The sequence below is a fragment of the Ranitomeya variabilis genome, chromosome 7 (genome assembly GCF_051348905.1).
Source record: "Ranitomeya variabilis isolate aRanVar5 chromosome 7, aRanVar5.hap1, whole genome shotgun sequence".
NCBI lineage: Eukaryota > Metazoa > Chordata > Amphibia > Anura > Dendrobatidae > Ranitomeya > Ranitomeya variabilis.
Window position 1 is genome coordinate 160710414 of NC_135238.1, and position 25455 is coordinate 160735868.

Consider the following 25455-nt stretch of genomic DNA (forward strand, 5'->3'; position numbering starts at 1 on the left):
CTTACCAATGTCATTAACTTCAATTTCCTTCTGCCCAATAAAGTACCAAACACAGCCCATCCAATGGGCAAGCAATGCAAACATGGACATAAGAAGGGTTAATACAACTGCACTGTACTGGGAGTAGCGATCCAACTTTTGCAGCAAGCGAAGAAGTCGGAGTAGGCGCACCGTCTTCAGGAGATGGACTCCAAAATACTGAGAATCAAAAACAAGAGAACCCATGTGAAACATGTGGCAACAAACTATAAAATGTAAACTATATAACTATACAAATGAGCTAAGGACAACCTACGTACAGTGCCTGCGAAAGTATTCGGCTCCCTGGAACTTTTCAACCTTTTCCTACATATCATGCTTCAAACATAAAGATACCAAATGTAAATTTTTGGTAAAGAATCAACAACAAGTGGAACATAATTGTGAAGTTGAACGAAATTTATTGGTTATTTAAAATTTTTGTGGAAATTCAAAAACTGAAAAGTGGGGCGTACAATATTATTCGGCCCCTTTACTTTCAGTGCAGAAAACTCACTCCAGAAGTTCATTGTGGATTTCTGAATGATCCAATGTTGTTCTAAATGCCTAATGATGATAAATATAATCCACCTGTGCGTAATCAAGTCTCCGTATAAATGCACCTGCTCTGTGATAGTCTCAGGGTTCTGTTTGAAGCACAGAGAGCATCATGAAGACCAAGGAACACAACAAGCAGGTCCGTGATACTGTTGTGGAGAAGTTTAAACCCGGATTTGGATACAAAATGATTTCCAAAACTTTAATCATCCCAAGGAGCACTGTGCAAGCAATCATATTGAAATGGAAGGTGTATCATACCACTGCAAATCTACCAAGACCCGGCCGTCCCTCTAAACTTTCATCTCAAACAAGGAGAAGACTGATCAGAGATGCAGCCAAGAGGCCCATAATCACTCTGGATGAACTGCAGAGATCTACAGCTGAGGTGGGACAGTCTGTCCATAGGACAACAATCAGTCGTACACTGCATAAATCTGGCCTTTATGGAAGAGTGGCAAGAAGAAAAAAGTAGAAAGCCATTTCTCAAAGATATCCATAAAAAGTGTTGTTTAAAGTTTGCAACAAGCCACCTGGGAGACACACCAAACATGTGGAAGAAGGTGCTCTGGTCAGATGAAACCAAAATCAAACTTTTTGGCAACAATGCCAAACGATGTGTTTGGCGTAAAGGCAACACAGCTCATCAAAAAACCAAGTAGAATATGCAGCCAAGGTTCAAAAAACCAAGCAAAACCGAAAAGAAACCTTATATCTATTCTTAACAGATCATAGATAAAACTTCATATTTATTGTTCACTTTAAAACACTGAACAATCAACATGCAACCAACCGTGCTAAACTAAGACTATCCCTCACACTGTTAATACTGATTTACCCTGCCTTGCAGTGGGGGTTGGCACCCTAAAGATATGTACGAGATAGGCGTCCCCGCTCAACGGCGGCTATCCCTATATCTCCTGTCTGTCAGCTATGGATAATGTGATACAATTGGACCACCATTCTGGCATGACAGGAAAAAATGAAAAAATGAAAAGGACAGTGATTGCCTTACTATAACTAATTGGTTAACGGCAACCATAGAACAGTGTGAAAAGGGTGAATGACAAAATGATACAAAGTGCAAAAAAGTGCATATTAACAACAAGTACCTCACTATAACTGTTCCCTGCTAATTTTTATAGCCTGCCTGACTGTGGGGGTTGGCATCCTACTGTTCAGCGGATATGGCGCCCCCACTCAACGACGGCTCACCCTATAAGCAAGCCCTGCAGATAAGCTAATGTCTTCCAAGGGTGTGACATCATAGGTCCCAGTCCTATGGCAATAAACACTAATCTCTGACAGGCTGCATGGGCACAGTACTTATACAAGACTGTGATCCCATTCTGTAACACATGTATATACCAGTTATAACAACGGGGTACTTACCATCTCTGACACAGCTCATCACCCTGAACACACCATCCCCACTGTCAAACATGGTGGTGGCAGCATCATGGTTTGGGCCTGCTTTTCTTCAGCAGGGACAGGAATGATTTGTTAAAATTGATGGGAAGATGGGTGGAGCCAAATACAGGACCATTCTTGAAGAAAACCTGTTGGAGTCTGCAAAAGACCTGAGACTGGGACGGAGATTTGTCTTCCAACAAGACAATGATCCCAAACATAAAGCAAAATCTACAATGGAATGGTTCACAAATAAGGTGTTATAATGGTCAAGTCAAAATCCAGACCTCAATCCAATCGAGAATCTGTGGAAAGAGCTGAAAACTGCTGTTCACAAACGATCTCCATCAAACCTCACTGAGCTCGACCTGTTTGTCAAGGAATAATGGGCAAGAATTTCAGTCTCTCAATGTGCAGAACTGATAGAGACATACCCCAAGCGACTTGCAGCTGTAATCGCAGCAAAAGGTGGTGCAACAAAGTATTAAGTTAAAGGGGCCGAATAATATTGCACGCCACACTTTTCAGTTTTTGAATTTCCACAAAAATTTTAAATAACCAATACATTTTGTTCAACTTCACAATTGTGTTCCACTTGTTGTTGATTCTTCACCAAAAATTTACATTTGGTATCTTTATGTATGGAGCATGATATATGGGAAAAGGTTGAAAAGTTCCAGGGAGTCGAATACTTTTACAAGGCACTGTATATTATATTCATATGGCAGATATTTCAGATCACAGAACATCTCAAAAGAACTTATTGTATAATTCTTGGTGGAAGAAAATTGGACATTTTGTTGTTGGGGAGTGAAATATGAAATATTCAAACTGTATTGTGAAAGGAAGGTAACAAAACTCTAGTGACGCAATCCCCAAAGTTTGTGTCATGGGATTGTGGGTCAACATTCTTCTGTCTTATTTTAAGAGCTACCTCCAGTTAGAATTGAGTGACCCAGACAAGTATGAGACATAAAAACGTTTTTAATGTAGTTAAGAAAAGTTAGCAAAGATTAATACTTTCACTTACCACATTAACGCTAAATGCATAGAGGAGGTCAAAGGGAAGGGCAGCAATGAGGTCCACAAAGAACCATGTGGTTGCATAGTGCACACAAATAGAGCGGGGATCATACACAACCTGGCCAGACTTGCTGACATATGTTGTTCGGAAATTTAAAAGAATATCTGTAAATAAATCAAGAAAATATGTGATTAAATTTTTTATTTTTCAAATTTCTAATTGAGTAATTTCACATAACTATGCTAACAGAGGCTAGTCCTTCTCTCACTCTGACGCAATTACTTCTTGCATCTCTTCTTTTTTTCTCAACTTCCTAAAATGGAAGAATATAGCCCTGTCCGATCTATAAAACTGTCCATACACTTAGACATCTATATTTTTTTAATGGAGAGAGGGGACATGTCAGACACCTCTGTCCGAAGTTCATCTCTCAAGAGAACAAGAACAGTAAAATCCACCATTACGATCTCCTTTCCTACAGCATCTCTTATCGAGGGAGAGATGGGACATCACCACCAAAGGCTTCTACACTCCAGTCCAGGGAAATCGAAGGGTTTAGACTATGTGTCTATAGGGCTGCTCATGTGTCTGGTTTTTTTGTGTCCACAAAAAATCATGGAGAGTCCGTTTTTGATTCGAATCAGGGATCACAATTACTCATACAAGTCTATGAGTCTGTGAAAATCACGGGCATGGATGGCAATCCGTGCGCTGTCAGTAATGGATGGGAGCGGCTTTCCAGTTTTTTTCATCAGTGAAAAATTACTGATGAAACACATTGGTAAAAACTGACACAGGGACCAAACAATAACGAAAATCAGATCTAAAACACTGATGAACAACGGTGCATCTTTTTATGTATGGGAAAAGTCATGAAAGTCTATATGAGGCCTTATAATTCTAGACCAGGAAAGGATTAGCCTATTGATTTCTTCCTATCTAATATGTTAATCCATTGGTAATAGTTACCCCAAAATCAGAGTTATCATCTGTCCTCTTCTGTCTCAAGGAGACATTTAAAGGGAATTAGCAGGTTTTGCTATGTAATCTGACAGCAGCATGACTTAGCGACAGAGATCCAGATTCCAGCTATGTATCAAGTGCAGCAGTTGTGATGGAATCACAGTTTTTCTGCTGTAGATCTATCAGAGCTCTGAATGCTGAGCCCTGTATAACCCTGCCCACACCACTGATTGGCTACCTTCTGTGTTATGTACAATATGCTAATGAGTGCTGGAGGTGGGGTTGGACTAGGAGGCATGAGGGAAGCTTGTCCTGTAGTGATAATCTCCTGCTGATAAAACTCTGGTTTTACTGAAATAGCCAAACACAGCCTAGTAAAAACCTGCTGGTAGATTCCCTTTAAGACCTCTCAGGCACCAAAGAGAAAATTCCCAATCTACCTATGTATCCCTGCAAGTAGCAGTAAATATATCAAATGTATTTTTACAAAGAAACTTTCAGATACTATGGTACTACAAGTACATGCCAGTAAATCCACCATGAACACCTCAGTTTTTCTCTACATCCATATGCTAATGCTTTTATTCATGTGCCATTACATGTGCGACACTTTTTCTGAACCCAAATTCAGTTTCTTCCTCCCAATGATTTCTAAAAATGCAATTTGCCCTAGTAAATAATTAACAAGATGTCTGTACATGAAGCATGGGCTCTACCATTAGCTCGTCTGTGAATAATAACAGGAAAATCTTCAATACATTTGCCTCCCCAGGACATTGGCTCCACAGATTGCTTAAATATTTAGAGACTGCTTCTTTTGTGAATGAACGTCTACCGCTCCTCACCCAGCGCTTACGCTGACAAGCTAAAAGGACAGCTCAACGGGGTTCCAGAATGTCCACGGAACAGATCTTTAATAAGCGATAATACTGTTTGTTTTTACAAAATAGAGTGAAATGAGCAGGCCGGCATCTCGAGCTTTCATTAGGAAGAATGCCCAGGGATTGATAAACATCCAAGCAAGCTGTTGGATGTGATATATTAAGGCAGTTGTTGGAAGAATATGCAAAACCTGTACATGTGTGTTCAAGGACTGCCAAAAGCTGAGCTTCCAGTATCAGCCATGAAAGCTTTACATTCTGCACAATGATTCTACAGAGTGGAACGAAAGACACATTGGCAGCAACACTTAGATTGCACAGCGAAGTGACAGATAAGATTTACATCATGTACACAAGTCGAATGTATTTGTAATTTGGCAGTCATAAAAGTCTTGCAGGACCTACTGGATTTATTAACACTCATTTTTTATATGGTGTTTTTATGGTAAATTCTATCTGATCCAACACAACAACAGATGTGTCATTTTTACAACGGACTCCATGTTATGGTGGTATTCCTGTCTGTCAGCACTGCTTGAGGCCAGAGTATTTCCATAACTAGCAGCCATAACGTTACACCATATGGCACCAAACTGAGAGTCTACGGCCCTATAGTATAGAGCTGCAGGGATGCCATGTGCCTTACTACAGGCTCTGTGCATATGGTTCTGCACAAAGCCTAAGAATTTATATATATTATGAATTTTAGGGATATATTAGTAAAAAATATATAAGTATTGTATACATATTTTCAATATATATATATATAATTTTTTTCCAAAAATTCACACACAAATCAGTCTTAGATTGTTGTATATTCTCTTTTTCTTTTAGAATATATAAATTCATATATATTATATATATATATATATATATATATATATATATATATATATATATATATATATATATATATATATATATATACACACACACACACACAGAAAAGTGCAATGCTGAGAACAACTAAGATCCTGCGCAGAAACCTCAAACTCCAAGGCCTCTGGGAGGACCCAAGAATGAGAAAGGACAAAAAAAGACCACTACCATTGGGGTGAGAAGGGAGTTTAAAAAAAAAAATATATATATATATATATATATATATATATATATATATATATATACATATATATATATATATATATATATTTTTTTTTATGTATATATATATAAACTTCCTTCTCACCCATCAGGGGTGTTCCTTTTATTTTTAATTTTTTAATTTTTCTATTCTATAAACCCCAATTAGAATATTGGACTAGGAAAACAATCAGAGCCAAATGCACAGCTGAGTACAATTTGCTGATTTTGAGTTACGGTTAAACATTTACAAATTGAGGACTAAGCTGTAAATTGCAATATTCCTCAAATAATTCTCAGATCTTTAGCAAGTAGTGGCAAAACTTAAAAAGAATGAACAATTCAGAACAAAGACTTATCAACAAGGAAATACAATGAAAAAATAACTAAGTTATAGAAACATTTGAAATTCTAAAGGGTTTTATCAGTTTTGTACTATAAAGCATATTTGTTTTATAATTAATATTTCCATTCTTTAACAGTAAGTTGACATTTTGAAAATTGTTTTGATACCAAAAACAGGTTTGATTGACATTTAACCAGGCAACTCTAAGTGTTTCATTGACCCAACATTTTCAAGATCTCTGTTTATTGAAAGTTAATGGAAACTTTTTTTTTTACATTTAGATGCTGAAATTCCATTCTTTTCTAGGCCTGCTTACATAACAATGTATCAATGTAAAAATGTAGTTTAGAACATGACAATGCTTTTCCAACTTTTCAATGAAAGAACATTAGAACTAGGAAGTATCATACCAAGCATAAAAAGGATCTCAACGAAGATGTCGCTAACACTCGGTGGGCTACGTGATGAAATGCTGTCATCTCGAGTGATGGCGAAACACACATTGTAAGGAACCGTCACAGCAACATAGAAGGTAGCCAAAAGAATGAGCCAGTCCCAGCCTGCCTTAAAAGTGCCATAGTGCAGTAGAATGAAGCGTGACTTCTGAATTGCAGCAACCTTGTATTCAGGAATGGTGGGCTTCTCGCCAAAAACGTTCTATGGATGAGAAAACAGAACAGGTCATATCCTTGAAATTTCTTAGAGAAATAAAGAAAAAAAGACTTGAAGATGACTGGGCTGAAAATGGATTACCATATATCTCATTTTCTGAAACCCAGCAAAATCACCGTCAGACATGAACTATGAGGCACAAACAGGAATAAGTTCAAAGACTGTCATGTCCGACCTCGAAAATGAGTCTGTTCCATCTCTGTCCAGCATCTAAATGAAACAATGTTCATTCTTAAGACCTATAGACAAATTCTTGGAGCAGATTATTATAGTGCTTTGGCACAAAGCACTATATTGTAATCCGAATGTGGTTAACTTCTTCATATTTTTATTCAGTTTTTTTAATTGAATTCAATTAATGTGGCCCGAACCGCTGCACGCACAGACTCCAGTGAGGCGTCATTTCGAAGCCAGCATCCACGAGAGGTGTGCTAAGTATTTTTCGTGTCGATCCGATTTGTAGTTTTTTTAAAAATTGCATAAAAAAAAAAAATTCCCATAGGAAATAATGGCGAACTTTCCATTACCCCCAACTTGACCTTCCAAAGATGGCAGCTATGCAAATATACGGTGTCCATTTTAGGACATGATCATTTATCAAAGTCAAACATCAGAATAAAGTGACTATGACACCCTCTCGTCCCGTGTGTGAAAAGTAAGTGCACCGAGTGGCCCCGCCCCCCAAATCGGACCCCGAGTGGCCCCGCCCCCCAAATCAGACCCCAAGTGGCCCCGCCCCCCAAATTGGACCCCGAGTGGCCCCGCCCCCCAAATCAGACCCAGAGGGGCCCCGCCCACCAAATCGGACCCTGAGGGGCCCCGCCCACCAAATCGGACCCCGAGTGGCCCCGCCCACCAAATCGGATCATGAGGTGCCCAGCCCACCAAATCCTCAACCCTGAGGGGCTACAACTACCAAACCAGCGCCTGAGGGGCACCCAAGTGTGAAAGTCTTGCAGGGGCAGCCCGGGCACCATTCCAAAGCACTATCTGTAGTTCCTTCAGGAAATACCCATCTAGTTGAGTATTGAAACCTCTGAAAAAGGACTATAGCACTAAAAAGACTATAGTCTCCGATGTCACTGGGATTGTTTCTGTTGTGTATGAGAATAATATTATAAACCACCGACACGAATAGTCAGAAAGGAGACAATAGTTCATATACTCTGTGGAAGTAAATTGTAAATGTCTACATAATACGAAGGATAATAAATGCTGTAGAAGTAAATTAGAAATGACACAGTCTATTACATAGTCAGTAGCAGACAGTATCAAAAAGAAAGAACCGACACATATCACACACTGGAATACTGCATTCATGTAGTAAGAAATACACTTTAATAACATAAAGTACAGTTAATAAATTGTAATAAAGTAAGATGTTTTGGATCTTTTTGGCTAACTTTTTTTTACCATTTTTTGTTTTGATTGTCTTACCTGTACATTAGGTTACTAATAATTGGTATTTGTAATACATGAATGCAGTGCTCCAGTGTGTGTGATATACGTATGCTGGAGTGTGTTCTGAACTATCCTATACCATTAGAGGGACCAGGAGGTTTTTGTGACAACATGCTCCTAACCAGGAAAATATATTTATGCCTTGTGAATATAATTTTCCCATTTCATAGTTTATTACGTAATAACAAAAATTTACCGTTTTTTTAAATAATAATGTTGAGTTATAAATCTGCTTACACTGGAGAAGACAATCATCTTATGGACTATGTCATCTCTGTCCATTAAGACAATATTGACCCCTTTACAACTGATAATGTATATATACGTCATTGACCATGTACCTGCCTTTGATGCGGGCTCACACGGATAAACATCAGACATGTGCACAGCCCCATTGAATATCATTAGTACAGTTACTATCCGTGAAAATCCCCAATATCAGTTGTCCGAGATAATTTGGTCATGTGCACGAGTCCTAATAATAATAATTGTTGTTTATACAGAGACACAATTTGGAGGATATGAACTAAATCAGACATTATAGAATAACAAACTAATCAACAATTAAACCAATGAGGGACCTATTTGCAAGGGTTTACAATCTAGAGGGAACCTTCTGAAGGGGCATAGTATGTAAGAATACTTGTTTTGCATTCTTGTCAGTGGATCACATGTGTCTTGCTAGCTAGGGTTTGGTGGATTCAGCCATGTTGGGGCTTAATGTAGCAATACAACCGAGACAGAAATCTTACAGAAAATTTGATAAACTACTTTTTAAATGAGAACTATTATTATGCCGTAGTGTACATATGGATTGCTATCAGGAGAGTATGACATTCTACACAGACCAATCATACCTATAACTAAGACTTCTTAGACGTGTATGTCAACTTTTCGAAGAAGACATTGACTCAATATTGCTTCATTTTACAAGTCTCTGAACAACGTCAAACAATAATAACTAGTTCAACAACCACAGAGTTTACCCTGTGTTTACCCTGGTGAGATGAGAAACGCCCTCTTGCCGTGTATGGGGTTAAGCCGGTGTACACACTTGATAATTAAGCCCAGCGTGTTGTGTGCTTCTTACCAGCATGAAATGATTCTACGTGGAAGAGCAATTTGCAGAGTCTGATAAGTTCCTGGTTGTTTCCTCATGTCTCCACATGACACTAGTGTACTTACCTTATAGATTGTGTTCTAGTATATATTTATTAATGTACGGACATTTACCTGCTGAAACATGAACTATTTTCATTCTACTTAAAGGGACTCTGTCACCTGAATTTGGAGGGAACAATTTTCAGCCATAGGGGCGGGGTTTTCGGGTGTTTGATTCACCCTTTCCTTACCCGCTGGCTGCATGCTGGCTGCAATATTGGATTGAAGTTCATTCTCTGTCCTCCATAGTACACGCCTGTGTAAGGCAAGATTGCCTTGTGCAGACATGTACTACGGAGGACAGAGAATTAACTTCAATCCAATATTGCAGCCAGCATGCAGCCAGCGGGTAAGGAAAGGGTGAATCAAACACCCGAAAACCCCGCCCATATGACTGAAAATTGTTCCCTCCAAATTCAGGTGACAGAGTCCCTTTAACCCCCATTTATATAGCACCAACCTATTTTGTGGTTTAATTTAGCAAATTATGTCTCATAAGGAAAACATGTTATCCTGTCAATTGTAATTTATCATTTACACTAATTTATCATAAGTAGAAAAAGCTTTAAGAGCTTTAGCTTTGAGTTTCCAGTTGTCTTAGTATAGACACATGTTCAAGGGTGGGATTGGCAAAGGTATGGATGGAAATGGTGTATTTATGCAAAAGTTGGCAAGTATGAGATACGTAAGATCTGATATTTCAATGTTTTTCTTCCTTTATTTCACATTTCCTGAGTGCTAAAAAAAACTCTATGCATCTAAGCACATTCCTTTAGAACAGTTTTTTCCAACTATGATTCTGTAAAATCGCAAATTTATTTAAACCTTTCAAAGAAGCTTGGCAAAATGGCCAAAAGATCCAAACTGGAGTATAGCTCCATGCCAGAGTAAGAAACAAAATGTAATGTCCATCTTTAGGGCTTATACTCATCTGCTGTGATTGTCCTCGTATCTCGGACAAGACTCGCCAATGCAAGTCAACGGGTGCAAAAAAAAAAATTGCACAGCACTTGGCATGCGAGTGCTGTCTGATTTTTACACACCCATGTCCTTAATAACACATTTCAGCAGCCGCGTACAGTAAAATTACAGCGTTATTACCCTTAGAATGGAGCAGCAGGTGATAAGTTTGTTTTCACTAGACAACCCCTTTAAAAATATATTGGCATTTTTAGGTTTGCGTTACAACTTACTCGGATCACCTCAAGATATTTACATTGACTCCGAAGATGTCAACATCCTACTTAGCTCACGAAAAGAACTTTAAGATATTAACTCACTGCTACAGATGTCCTGAGCTCCTACACACAATCTTCACAGCATCCTATTCATTTCTATCTAAAAACGACTTGCTGTTCATACGTTCCCTCTTTCTAGCATCTTTTAACTCTTTCAGGTTGTCAAAGATGCCAAGCGGTTAAATTAAATGATTGGAAAATTCTTCATGCATTTTCCGCTCTGAAGATGGTCAGTACAGTTCAATACAAATCAATGGGAAGGCTGAATGAATAGATGTCCGGGAAATGTCTTGGTTTAATTTTGATAATTTTTACATTTGTTTGAGAAACCACCAGCAGTTTCTTCAGTGCTGAATGGAGTTGAAAAACGCTTAGAAAACACAAGTAAAAAAAGACGAAATAGAATCTCTGTAAAAATGCTCCCCAAAATGTCAAAAACATAAAAAAATGTACTCAGTAAAAAGGCCCAAAATGCTAAAAATGATGCTCCTGGGAAAAAGAATTCACTTGAAAAACTCGGTGGGCTGCCTGAAAAGTTGTGTGCACAAACCCTTAGGCTACGTTCCCACGATGAGCTTTTGTTGAGTTTTTGATGTTGTCGAATTTCTTCACCTTTCATATAAATTATGTTACTTGTGTTTTATAATTGCGTTTTTGCGTGCTTTTTTTTACCATGTTTTTATCTCGCTTTTGATGTTGTGGTTTTTGTCTCTTGTTGATGTGTCGTGCTTTAAATAAAGCTGCTTTCTTTTTTAAACTTCTTGGTATTTGGCTTTCACAAAAATGTATTGATATACTTAGATGCGGGTTAAATGGTTTTTTGATGCATTCCACCTCGGAAACGCTAAAATTGCATATGTGTTCTTTACCTTTTACCATTTCCGCACCTAATGCAAGTCTCTGGGGAAAATCTGCACAAAAAACTCAATGTACCTGCAAGAGAAATTGACATGCTGCGGATTTGAAACCTGCAATGCAGGTGAGTTTACCCAGAGTTAAAAAGAAGCACAGCAGGCAGGAGATTCCTGCAAATCTAATCCACATTGCTGGAACTATTAGATGATGTATGTGTGACGCAGCAAAAATGTACAGCGTCAAAAACGCACTAAAAGCTAATTGTCGGAACGTGGAATCCATGGAGTTGTCTGACCTTAGGCTGCCAGTCCGCATTGAGCGAGTCTGCAATAGGCTACAATACACTTGCATTGAAGAAGGTCGGATCCGGTGTAGTCGGCATGTTACGGTATATATGCAAATCACATACTTACAAGCCCCCCACTGGCACCAGAGCATCCTTGCTCTCGTGAAGATTCACAAAATCTGCAGTCGCATAGACTGTCCCATAATCATTTTACCAAAATGTTCTTAATTTACAGCAATAATGTGTTAGTTTAAAAATGAAAATGATGATATTACTCGTAAGTTAGGAACTAGTTAGTGTTATGGAATAGCTCTATTCATTGATACTATTCAACGAAAAGGCAATAGCTAACATTTGGAAAAATAATAGGATTCAAACATTTAGATCCTCATTTGATATTTCTGTGGTTATTTTTATGTAATGTGTTTAGCCTACAATAATAGTCACACAGTCAGTAGGCATAAAACATCCTAGAGGCATGTGTAAGAGTTCAGCTAGGTCTTTGTCATCACATTGGGGATTAGAGAAATGATGAGTCAGGTGATGAGTTCAAGAGCAGACAAACATTTCCTCCTGAATTTTGAAGCAATCAGCACACTTGTCAGGATGTTACTGAATTAACAAAGAGGAAATGCATGTGCTTCAAAGAGGAAAGCTCCCTTGATGGTAATGAGCTCCCTAGAATGGCACAGCTCGCACGCCACACAAACATCGCACTCACATTCTCCTGCGCCAATTAGGGCAAAACTGTGCTGCTCGCTATATGGAGGAGCAAAGAGGAACAGCGGAATGACCAGATTTGAAGTTAATCCATTTAGGAATAATCTAAACACATACAGGTCTATGTATCTATGTACGCTGTCTCTTTCCTCATGTGCAGGCATTGCAGGACCTTAGGTACCCATGGTTGCGACCACTAGGAACTAAATATCACTATATCAGTGGTCGACATAGCAAATAAAAATAAAACTATACTACATTTCTAATAATCTATTACGGTAGATGCCATATAGATATGAAGTGGTCCAAGACAAAATTAGAGGTAAAAAATATCTTTATTGAATAACAATTAGTGTTGAGCATTCCGATACCGCAAGTATCGGGTATCGGCCGATATTCGCTGTATCGGAATTCCGATACGGAGTTCCGATATTTTTGTGATATCGGAAATCGTAATCGGAAGTTCCCAGTGTATGGTTCCCAGGGTCTGGAGGAGAGGAGACTCTCCTTCAGGCCCTGGGATCCATATTCATGTAAAAAATAAAGAATAAAAATAAAAAATATGGATATACTCACCCCTCGGCGGACCCTGGACCTTAGCGGTGTAATCGGGAGCCTCCGTTCCTAAGAATGCAGTGAGTGTAGGACCTGCGATGACGTCGCGGCTTGTGATTGGTTGCGTGAGCGGTCACATGAGCGGTCACGTGACCAATCACAAGCCGCGACATCATCGAAGGTCCTTCACTCTGCATTCTTAGGAACGGAGGCTGCCGGTTACATCGCTAAGGTCCAGGGTCCGCCGGAGGGGTGAGTATATCCATATTTTTTATTTTTATTCTTTATTTTTTACATGAATATGGATCCCAGGGCCTGAAGGAGAGTTTCCTCTCCTTCAGACCCTGGGAACCATCCAGGATACCTTCCGATATTTGTGTCCCATTGACTTGTATTGGTATCGGGTATCGGTATCGGCGAGATCCGATATTTTGCCGGTATCGGCCGATCCAATCCGATACCGATACTTTCGAATATCGGAAGGTATCGCTCAACACTAATAACAATATTAAAAGTTATACTAAAAATTAAAAAGTCAGGACATGAAAGGGCCTCCAATTGGGGACAGAAAGCAGCAGCAATCAAACGGGAAGTACGCATGGAAAGCCAATAAACACAAGCACATCCAATGATGTATTCAAATGCTTTGGTAATCCAGCACCCTCCTAGGAAGGGAGATAGATCAGCCAAAGAAAAGGGGTTAGTTGGCCCAAGAAAAACGACTGCATGCTACAAATACATTTTGCATGGGCAATATCAATTTACCTATAAGAGAAGGTACTGCACCAAGAAGGGTAATAAAAGAATTAAAGGGCTAGTAGTTAGTATGTCAAGGGGCTTGTGGTTAGTATATCAAATGTAGTGCCTGCACATGAGGAAAGAGACATAACGAATAAAAATAAAACTATACTACATTTCTGATTGGAGGTATTTGCTAATATAATTATTATTACACCTACATCAAGATTAAACTGCACATCACTGAGCTACAAAACTATGCTGAAGTACATAGCTTGAGCTTCTGAGCTTAGTGATTGGATGCAGCGGTGATGTGTGCTGTAGCCATGGCATCACCACCGCAGCAAAGAAACAAAGACCCATGTAGAGGTAGAGAAGCAGAGCTGCATATTTTATCCCAAGACAGGCCCATGGAGTAGAGAAAGTTGTTCTTAGAAAACCCCTACCAAGAAGTTGTCTGTTCTATGTAGATCGCAGGTCACTCTTTGCGGATGAGATACTAAAACTAAAGCAATGCAATGAAAGTGTTGGACTAAAAGGAGCTTAAACAGGAAAGTAATGATTAATGTAATTGTTTGCATGCCTTAAGAACTTTGACCCAAATGTCTTATAACACACAACCCTTTTATATGTACTGTTCTGAGGGATAATCTACATTTATAGAAACCCATTTTCAAACTGTCCAATAGAGCACCCTTATTTTATATATGTGGGTCTTTCATTCACAACCACTTTCAATTAATGAGTTATCTCATCATGGTAAATGGGTAAAATTGCAAAGCACTTGTAAAAACTAGCATCTTTGCAATTGACCTCTTATTAAAAATCATTTCCACTCTCAAGCATGGAAGGATTTTTACATGCAGTGTGTACTGCTCATTGCTTAGGTTACCAGTTATAGACTTGCAGAGGTGGCCGGTCTCCCAGGTGAGGAGTGCAGCACTTGTTAGGCTGGTTTCAGGCTTGCGTACGGGAGTGCTGCAGATGGCAGCGTACTTCCTCCCCTTTTCCTCCCTGAAACCACGCCTACGCTCCGCCTATGCCTCCTTGTGTCCTGCGGTGCCCTGCGTACCTATCTTTAACATTGGGTACACAGGGACGTATGCTGTATGCAGATGCCTCCGCATGCGCCGTTTTAGCGCTGTGTGGACCGCAACAAAATGCAGCATGTTACGTTCGGCGCAGTTTGGCACACTGCCAAAACAGCGCATGCGGAGGCATCTGCATACAGCATACATCCCTGTGTACCCAATGTTAAAGATAGGTACGCAGGGCACTGCAGGACGCAAGGAGGTGGAGCATAGGCGTGGTTTCAGGGAGGAAAAAGGGAGGAAGTATGCTGCCATCCGCAGCACTAACGTACGCAAGTCTGACACCAGCCTTAGCTGTTTGCTATAGAGCTTGCAAGCACTGGTCTGATGCTGGCTACATTGGTAGGTCCACCAGCTTTAGCATCCCTGTGTCCCCCTGATGCAGAAGTAAAGCTGCTTCTACTTGCAGCATGGGAGCGCGGATGGTTCGGACAGTGCCACCGGCAAACAGGAAGCTGAGAGCTAGGTGTGTTCTTGAAGATGGAAAATGCAGCAACTCCTTTAAACTGAGCAGAGTCTACAAACAGCATTTCTTTTCTGGAGCACCTAGTACATCAATGCATTACATGGAGAGCCCATTGAGTATACCCATGTAATTTTCCATTTTCCCTGTGGTCTTGGAATCATATCGCCTTATTCCCTGTGACCATCAATGTTACATAGAGTAAACTTTATTGGCATATCATTGCATATATTTTTTAATAGATATTTCAAGTTCCCTTTTCTGTTTTTTTAGGGAGAAATTAAAAATAATTATATTTTGGACATATCCTAATTTTGGTGTGAAAAAAATCGTCAGTCGTCAACCATGTACACAAATCTTTACGGTCTTTTGATGCAACACAGAAGGTTAAACATTTTTGAACATCCGTACATTATTTTTGCAGCATTCATTTTATTGCACTTTTAACACTAGGAATACATTTTATTAATGCTTTTCTATTGCTAATATTTAGGTTGTATACCTTTTTTTATGTGAATAAACACGCGGTGGGAGAAACCGAATGCTTCTCAAACTCAGTACCATTAGCTTACAATAGTATTTCTTGACATTTTAGGATAAGTCAGTAATTTGCAGGTGACCCTGATGAAAAACAACTGAGAACACCTAGGTAATAGCTGCAGTGTAATTACACATGTATATAATAGACTGAAAATGTAGGTGTGGAGTTGAAACTATAGAACGTATAAGAGCAATTGAATTGTATGGGGTTAAATTGTATAGAGAGACATTACATGTTAAGCCTAAAGTAATTATCTGCTGCTTACTGGGTTACATACTCTCCCTGTAGAGGTCTATGTTAATGCCTGATAATGGACCCTAATGTTGGATCGTGTTCATTAAACTTCTCAGCGATAAAATCTGTGTCGGGAAAGCAGTGAAATGCGTGGGTGGCTGAGTATTTTCTGCAATCTAAAGATCTTCTGAAATCTAAAGTAGGAAAATATTTCATATCAGAACATAAAGTGAGATTAATGGATAAATCTTGAAGTCTACGAGTAGTTGTGACGGTTGTAAGACACTTTTGAGATAACAATCAATATCACAGTATTACAAGTGATCTGCGTGTGTCTAGACCCGATGTATTTAAACAGCAAGTAGACTTTGTCTGAAAGGTACATATCGATTTTTGGGCTGCAAACTGAATCTTCACTTTAATGCAGCTAATTTATACTTATGTCTGGTCAATGTTATTTTCTAATAGTTACATTAGTAACTATTATAATATTAGAGCAAATAATAGTAATAATAATTATAATATATATAATAGAAAAATGCACCCAAGAACCAGAGTGTAATATTAAAAAGGTCAAGTTTTATTAGATCAAAATGTAAAAATAGTACATACATAAAAAGTACAGAAGTAGGTGATGACAACAAATGGCCAGAATATGGCACCACAACTACAGAAAGGTAAATACATGGATGAGCATAATGTAGTGATACATGATTAAAACTCATGAGTGCAGAGTGTGGTTTAATTTTCCTTATAAATAAGCTAGTAAATGGTACTTAGTAGTCCAAGGAAGGAAGACACCAACACATAATGTACAGAGGTATGTATAGTATTAGAAGTAGTAAAGAAGTTCTACATAAAGCATGGGAGTTGCGGTGCCACTACCCCAATGCGCGTTTTGGCTGAAGTGCCTTCTTCTGGGGGAATCTAATATTTTTATATTAGTTAGCATGATAGGAGAAGTCCACTGTATGTGCGATTATCACAGAATTAGCATGCTGTTGTCAGAGACAGGCAATATGTTTCATTACATGAAGGTACTGTACCGTAAAGTTACTTGCAGTGAACTTGTAATTGAAATTTTGTAACTCATTGCTATTGTTATTGTTATATAATCACATTGATTATCATCTGTAAGATGACACATTATAATAATGTCATATTAACTACACAGCAATCATTAAAATGCTTCTGGATTAAAATCCAATTTATCGTACATAATATTATACACTCCGTTGAACTTCTTGCATTGACGTGAATGCGAATATTATCTGTACGATAATTATGTTCATGATAAAAAGAAATCCCAAACTAAGCAATTATTACACAGGACTGATGACCCCAAAGAAAATGTGAAAATAAGTCTATTCCAAGTTCTCTTTGACATCATCACATAATAATTTTCGACAGGAGGTCAGAAGGTCTGGTATCTCATTTTCAAAACAAGTTTACTAATATTTTCGTCCATGACTGTGCAAGTTCCTTACACCTGTTAAAATGTGAACTAGACCAGCTTAGATTGGGCCTACTCTGCCCTGGGGCCCATCAACTGCTGCCCAAACTATCTTTATGGGATATTTTTAACCTTTTTCCACATCATTATTTTCATCTTTTGCTATTATTCTGTTCCTCCTCGTCTCCCTCATTGGCCCATAACATGGGAAACTAAAGCTTTATGGGTTTACATTACAGCTATGTAATTATTCATCTGATTCTATGACTGGAGAAAACCAGTTTGCTGTACATGTGTCTTGGACCTGTCGTACTGGTTCTGCTTGTGCGCCACCCACCTACACCAGTGTCAGACACCACAGCTCCAATCCTTGGGGCAGCACTGACTTGGGTGGTGAGGTCCCTTCTCACTACTTAGCAAGTAAAATATGCAACTCATCCAAATGGAAAGCTCACACTTCTGCTGGGTGCCACAAGATGGCCAGCCATAGATGTAATTAGTCTGAGTATACTGTGCTATTGTTCCTTGTTCAATTTTTTTATTAACCACTTCATAACCAGGCATTTTCTTAATCAGGCACATTTTAATTTTTTTGTACATGCAGTTTAAAGAGCTGTAAAAATGTTTTTATTTGTTCGGATATTCAAATGATTTTTGCTTCTTTTTTGACTGCTGGGTTTGAAGGAGGAAGTGCCCTTAGCACTTCCTATATACTGTATACACAGCACTTGTTTAGCGCAAAGTATACAGTGATTGGAAAGACAGATATGGTAATAAACTGTCTTAACTCATCTATAGGGAGTCTGGCTGTGTCTGACAGCCGACTCGTGTTCCTGCAGTTGCACAATATTGTGCAAATGCTCTATTATACAGTGACATTTTAGAACATCACTGCAGAGTAGATTGCAGACTACCCAGATGTTGATTGTCTATGGGTGGTCCAGAAGTAGTTAAAGAGGTTTTCCCACCAACAAAAGTTCATTTTAATCAATAGATCTTGGAATAATAATAATAATTTCCACAATTGGATGTGTTTAATAAAATGTTCCTGTGCTGACATAATCTTATAAATGTGCCCCTGCTGTGTACTGTGTAATGGCCGTGTCTAACCGTACAGGAACATGGTCTGATCATACCACATCTCCTGGGCAGGGGAGGAAAGAAAAGCATATACAGACATTACAGCAGGGGATCACAGCTGATTCTTTCTTTGAGGTAAAACATGGTTTAAAAACAGGCAGGGAAATGTTTTACCTCACAAAAAGCTGCTGATCCCCTGCTGTAATGCCTGTATACTCTTTTGCTGTTGTATGATCAGATCATGTTCCTGCATGCTCAGACATGGCCATTACACAGTACACAGCAGGGGCATATTTATAAGATTATCTCAGCACAGGAACATTTTATTTAAACACATCCAATTGTGTAAATTATTATTATTCCAAGATCTATTGATTAAAATGTACTTTTGTTTGTGGGAAAACCCCTTTAAATGCCAATTTAAAGTAGTTCATCAAAGTACTACTAACAGCTTGGCAATGGTGATAATTTATTTGGTGTACTATGACCAAAATGGAATTATCCAGAATTTATCGATGATGAAAAAAGTTCATAGGTTATATGAAAATATTTTTTCTAGTACAGTTGTGATCTGCCCTCTATCCTGTCATTAGATGCAATAAATGAGTCGTTGAAGGTAAAGGGGAATGGTCGATGGCATTCGTGGAAAATTTGGTATAGGGCAGAAATTACTTTAATTACATTCATTTATATTAAACATCCAGATCAAAATGATTGATGCATTTTCTTATAGTTTTGAGTTGTTACGACGGACAGGTCAGGGTTGTCCCTCGTTCCTCTTGCTCTTTTGGTGGAACTGTTTACAATTTTGGAGTGGGCAAAAGAGGGGTCGCGAAATGCTACTTTTCAGGCTTCAAAATAGATAAATCAAAATAAATATCAAATACCCACTGCAAAGTCTTAAGGAGAAGGATTTTTAAAATATTTCAGCTTTTCAGTACTAGCATTGTGACTCAGTGCTTAACACTGCAGCCTTGCAGCACTGGAGCCCTGGGTTCGAATCCCACCAAGGTCAACATCTGCAAGGATTTTGAATTTCCGTGTTTGTGTGGGTTTCCTCCGTGTTCTCCGGTTTCCTCCCACACACCAAAGACATAATGATAGGGAATTTAGATTGTGAGTCCCAATGGGGACAGTGCCAATAATGCCTGTAAAACACTGTGGAATTAATGACACTATATAAGTGAGTAAAATAAATAAATATCAGGTCAGACTGAATAGTTTATTGAATTACCGTAAATGATGATTTACTAATTACAAAATCACTAAAAGAAGAAATGTCTGAACAAATATATCATTAGCAAGAGTTGATCAAATTGCAATTACTGTTTTATTTGTAACATCTGAATAAAATTAAGCTTAGACACAAGTAATAAAAACACAGCTATATGTGAACTTTTGTTTTCTAAACAAATCTGTTTTAAAAAAACTAGTTTATTAGTGTTATCTATGCAGTATAAGTTTTCATATGAATAAAAAATATACAAGTTGTCATAGTTGATTTATACCAAACCTAAACCCACATATAACATTTTCCCTTTTCACTCCTAGGGGATAGAGGTTGTTGTGGTTATTATATGGTAGCTATGAGAATGTAAATACCTTCTACCGTAAGAAGGCTCAGACACAATGAATTATTTATAGTAAAATGTTGTTGCACGTTTCCTAAACCAACTCACAATATATTTCTGGTGGATGAACTCCTGGGTGCTCTACAAATCCTACTCTGCAGTAATCAATGTTCCATATCCTATATTGTTGAAATTCAAAAATATTGAAACAAACTAGGGAGAATGTATTAAGACTTAAAGGGGTAGTCTCAAATTTGAACCTTCCTAATTGCTGGGGGTTCGACGGTTGGGACCGCCACCAATCTCAAGAATTGGCACTTTGAAGAGCCTCTTGTGAATTGAAGGGAAGTTGATCATGCACACTGCTGCTCCATTCATTCTTATGGAAATGCCAATGACCAGCCGAGTAAAGCACTTTGCAATCTTCGGCACTCCCATTAAGAGTAAATATAGCAGCAATGTGCATGATCAACCTCCTCTCCTTTCACACGGAGCTCTTCAGAACCCCACTTCTCAGGATCGATGGACGTAGTTGCACCCCAAGTGTTTGGGAAGTTATCACTTATAATATGGATAGTACTGTAGATAACTTTCAAACTTGTGGATACCTCTTTAATCTGTACTTTGCTGTAGTAAGATGTGTCAAATTGGCACATGCGCCAAAAAGGCAAATCAATGCCAGCTATAAGCTACTGTAAAATTGTCCTATAATTTAACCAAATTTCTATTATAAACTATACTAAATTTGCTCTACCCCTCCCAGCTAACCTTATTCCATTTTTACAAGAGTTTCAAGAGCAGAGTGAAATTAGAAAAAAGTTGCACATTTTGGAGCAAATGAGTTCGGATTGAAAATTTACAACTTTTTGCCCTGTGTGCTGCATAGTCCATTACAAACTCCCCATACTGTTTCTAAATGTATCGATGCTGGAAGGATGTCTGCTAAAGGCAAATTATATTCATGTTTGAAGAACATCTACAGTAACGTGATAGAAAACCACCATTTTTTTTAGTCGAAACTGGCAAAAAGAAAGCAAGGCCAATTTTCAAGGCTCATAATATTGGTGTATAGGATGTTTTCCACAGATTTCTTGCAGATTTTTAGATCCTTTTTTCTCAGAAAAACCACTTCCAATATATGAACATGGTCAAGTAGAAATTAAAAGTAATGTAATTTAATTAATAGCCTCCATTTTAATTTTTATTGCATAAATCAATAGTACATATGAAAATAAACAACATTGTAATATCTTATCAGAGAAATTTGCTTTTGTATCTGCTAGAATTGATCAGTCATTCTCAAAATAGGAGATGGCAGTTTGATAAATGAGGCCGAGTAGGAGGACATGTCTGCATGTCTGTGTCATCTGTGAGAGACCCATAGAGAGTGTGAGCAGGGAGTGAAATACTAGTTTAGGTTTCCCTGTGGCAATAATGGGCCTGCTGCTAAATCCGGAGGCCTGTGCCCATGCTACAGGTTATATCTCTGCCACTGTTATATAAGATATTTCACTAATTATCATAACAATTAAAGGGGCTGTCTGCCACTAGTCAACCCCTTATTAATGGGCCTTGGAACATTAAATAAATGTAAAAAATACTCACCTCCAAGACTGGCTTTGCTGTTATGTACTTATCTCTGCATTGCTCCATTGGTCCCCTGACATCAACATCCGGTGGGGGAATTACGAGTGTTCACATTTAGTCTAAGCAGAAATAACAGACATGGAAGAAATGTGAATGCTGCAACCAATCAGTGGTTGATAACTGTCTGCAGTGCTTAGGTGTCGCCCACGCCGGACGCCAGTGGACTGACGGGGGATGTAGAGCTAAACATGGAGGAGTGGTCCTGGTCCAGAAGATGAGTGTTGCATGTTTTTATTAAAAAAGGGGTGACAGTTAACAAAGCAAGAGATAACATGATGTGTATAAAATGGTCTTTATAAATGTACTTACGTGATGGGATATAAAAGTAACAAGGAGATGAAGTTTAGCCATCCATTTTATAACATTCTTAGTGGCTCCTGCAGACTAGCAGATAAGAGCGTGCAAACCTCATCTACAGGCTGTGTTGGGCTCCTGTATGAAATGTTGGAAGTCTATAGGGCTCTACTATATTTCCATATCCCCTTCTTGAAGAAGCATCTACGCGAAACACGCGTCAAGGGGTCTCAGCGGGAGGATCTACACTTCATGCCAGCTACTATGGGTGAGCTTTAAACAATCTCCAGGATACGTGGGGTTTCCGGGGGCTTGCTCTATGGGGCATAGTCCACAGTACTTACTGGCAGCCCCTTGATCCATACCTATTATGGTTGTGATGGTTTCACATGTACCCACCTGATTGGGGTTTGTTTCTCCCACCTTTGGCGATTTTATTATCTGTACTAGTTGTTCCTCCTGCTGTGCCAGCATGTCTCTTGTACTTATTCCCCTCTTCTCTTTGATGCCTTATTATTTGGCTAGCATTTTTTGTATGTGTTTCTGATCCAATAAATAATTTTTTGGTTTTATTCTACCCTCTTGGTGTTCTTTGTACTCCATGGTGTTCTGTGTTGTTATATTTCCATATGTCACCAATATCATACACTGTAATACAGAGGACTTTTCTGGCAGATTCCACATGAATCTGACAGTAAAAAATTGTGCTATTCCCCTCCAGATGTAGGCATCCTCTGCTTCTAGGTGAGAATATCTTTATGATGCGGCACCATATGGAGGCTGTGAGGCACCATACGGAGGCACACAAGGTGCAAACGTCTTCATATATTCTTTGAAGCATTGTAAAACTTTGTATGGAAGGATAACTATAGAATAACTATAGAATAACTGATACCGGAGCATTGAGGGCTTTCTACTGCCAGATGTGTAAACCTGTGAGATAAGGAATAATACTTTCACTGGGAATCTCTTAAGGATACAATAGCTCAGAAAATGAGAAATAAAATAGGCTTTACAAGTATTATTTTACAGTGACACTCATCACGACCTCAGTGATCTTCTCATACTACACTTATGGCCGATAAAGAATAATCATTGTTATTCTTTGCATCAATCAAGCACAAGGTGGTGACATTAGATTTTTTTTCAAGAACGAAAAGGTGCAATGTCAGTGCTTGAGTGGCGTCAGGTTTATAATGTAGACAGAGGCCAAGTCCCGACATTATAACACCTGCTTTTCACCACTACATTCACATTTTCATTATTACTCACTAATTGGGAACTGGTAGAATTTTCCATGCTTTTTTTTTTCTTCACAGAAATCGATTTTCTTTTCCCTTTCCTCTCCAGACGCTTCAAAAATAAATTCATGATGTAGCATAGCGATAAACAAAGAAATAAGACATAAAGTTGGAAATGGAAAAGTGAAAATTTAACTACTCGACCCTGTGTCTTCATATCTGTTCCTTTCTTAGAAACAGTTGCATTTATCTTTTTTACAGAAATTAAAGAATTTCAGAGATTAGCTTTTATTTCTCTCAGGTAAAGCACGACAATTGTCAACTGCAATACTAGAAGGTTTTTTGTACACGAAAATCAGTAGCAAAAAAGATTTCATACAAATTAAGATTTTCTTTCTTGACAACATTATCCCCAATGTGTTAACATTGCTTTGAAGCATACATGATCTCGGATCAGAGTTTAATCAGAGTGTCAGCATAGTGTGACCCAATTCTTTTGGATGAGAGGATCGTAGCACACTGTGAGAATAAGATGGAGAACAAAATGTCTTCATCTTCTCCATTGTATCAGTGCATGGAAATTGGGCTGTACTCAGACTCATTGACTTGCATGACCGAGTGCATTTCCATCAAACTCGGACATGCTGTGATTTTTTTCCTTGGACCAAGCCACTCCAAGGAAAAAAATCGGACTTGTGTGTGGCCCCATAAATTAACATTGGTCCAAGTACGATTCGATGTTTTGTCGGATGACTATGAATGGAAAATAAGGTGTGCACCTGGAATAAAGGTTTTCTCTTACTAAAAGAGGTTGTCTCATGAGAAACACTGATAGCATATCACTAGAAATATGGAGCCTGTACAACTCAGACAGCATCAGCTCAATGCTCGTTTGGCTGTCCGCTATCTTTAACCATCCCACCATACACATACACATGCGACCACCAGTGCATGTGATCTAAATGAGTTAGAAGTTGCGTCTGGTGGCATCTTTTCTTCAAAGGAAACAGAAGGATTGGTTATTGTTAGGCATCATTTACACATTCATTTTGCAATCCATTTTAAAATTAATACTGCACTTATCCATAGAGTTTAACCACTTACAGCACCATACTATTACTTCATGGATTTGGTACTGGTGTATAAAGTGTGCTGAGGAACAGAGCTTGCTCTACCCAAGATGGTGTCCCTCACGTGTCTTCTTCCTCAGTTTATAGTGGTGATATCAGTCACCACATTTGCTCTTGTCTTAAAAGGCCGGAAAACTCCTAAGCCTAGGGCCGTTAGGAGAGGCTACCATGGGTGAGAGCAATTTCTTTCCATCATTGTTCCTGACCGCATCTGTGGCTTGTGGAGGTTCCCGATTTGTTCACACATCGTACCTGGATTCCACTGCGGCAGGGAACTTCAAACAGCAAGCTGTGGTAGATCACTACCAAATCCCCGTTCAACAACTCTAAATTCCGTTGCTTTTGTTGTCTGTTAATGGGAAGCCCCTATCTGGAGCCATACGAGTGGTCACCGAGCAAGTAGAGCTCCAGATTGGGATGCTGCACACTGAGAATATCGCCTTCTACGGGCGTCCTAGTCTGTCTCATTCACTACTTCTGGTCCTACTGTGGCTCCACTTGCATGAATCCATACTTGACTGGAGATCCAGAGAGGTGCTTCATTGGGATCAGTCTTGTCATGTCAAGTGTCTTGTACCTGTAAGACCAGTCCAGCTGCCAGTGGCACCATCTTGTGTGTCGGGATTACCATCAGCCGACTTGTTATATGCGGATGTCTTTGACAAGAAAGAAGCAGAGACATTAGCTCCACATAGACCATACGACTGCCATATAGACCTGCTTCTAGGATCCTCACCTCCACAA

The 25455-nt window shown here is 38.8% G+C and overlaps 1 protein-coding gene across 3 annotated transcripts in view; it reads right to left on the minus strand.

The window, feature by feature from the left end:
- Positions 1-25455, minus strand: part of LOC143784206 (voltage-gated delayed rectifier potassium channel KCNH8-like) — a 730833-nt gene that overhangs the window by 132025 nt on the left and 573353 nt on the right. For all 3 annotated transcript variants that reach the window (XM_077272141.1, XM_077272140.1, XM_077272142.1), the window contains exons 5-7: positions 6691-6937; positions 3017-3174; positions 6-198 (exon numbers count right to left, since the gene is read on the minus strand). In XM_077272141.1, the coding sequence (XP_077128256.1) occupies positions 6-198; positions 3017-3174; positions 6691-6937 (598 nt within the window). The remainder of the gene's footprint in view (positions 1-5; positions 199-3016; positions 3175-6690; positions 6938-25455) is intronic.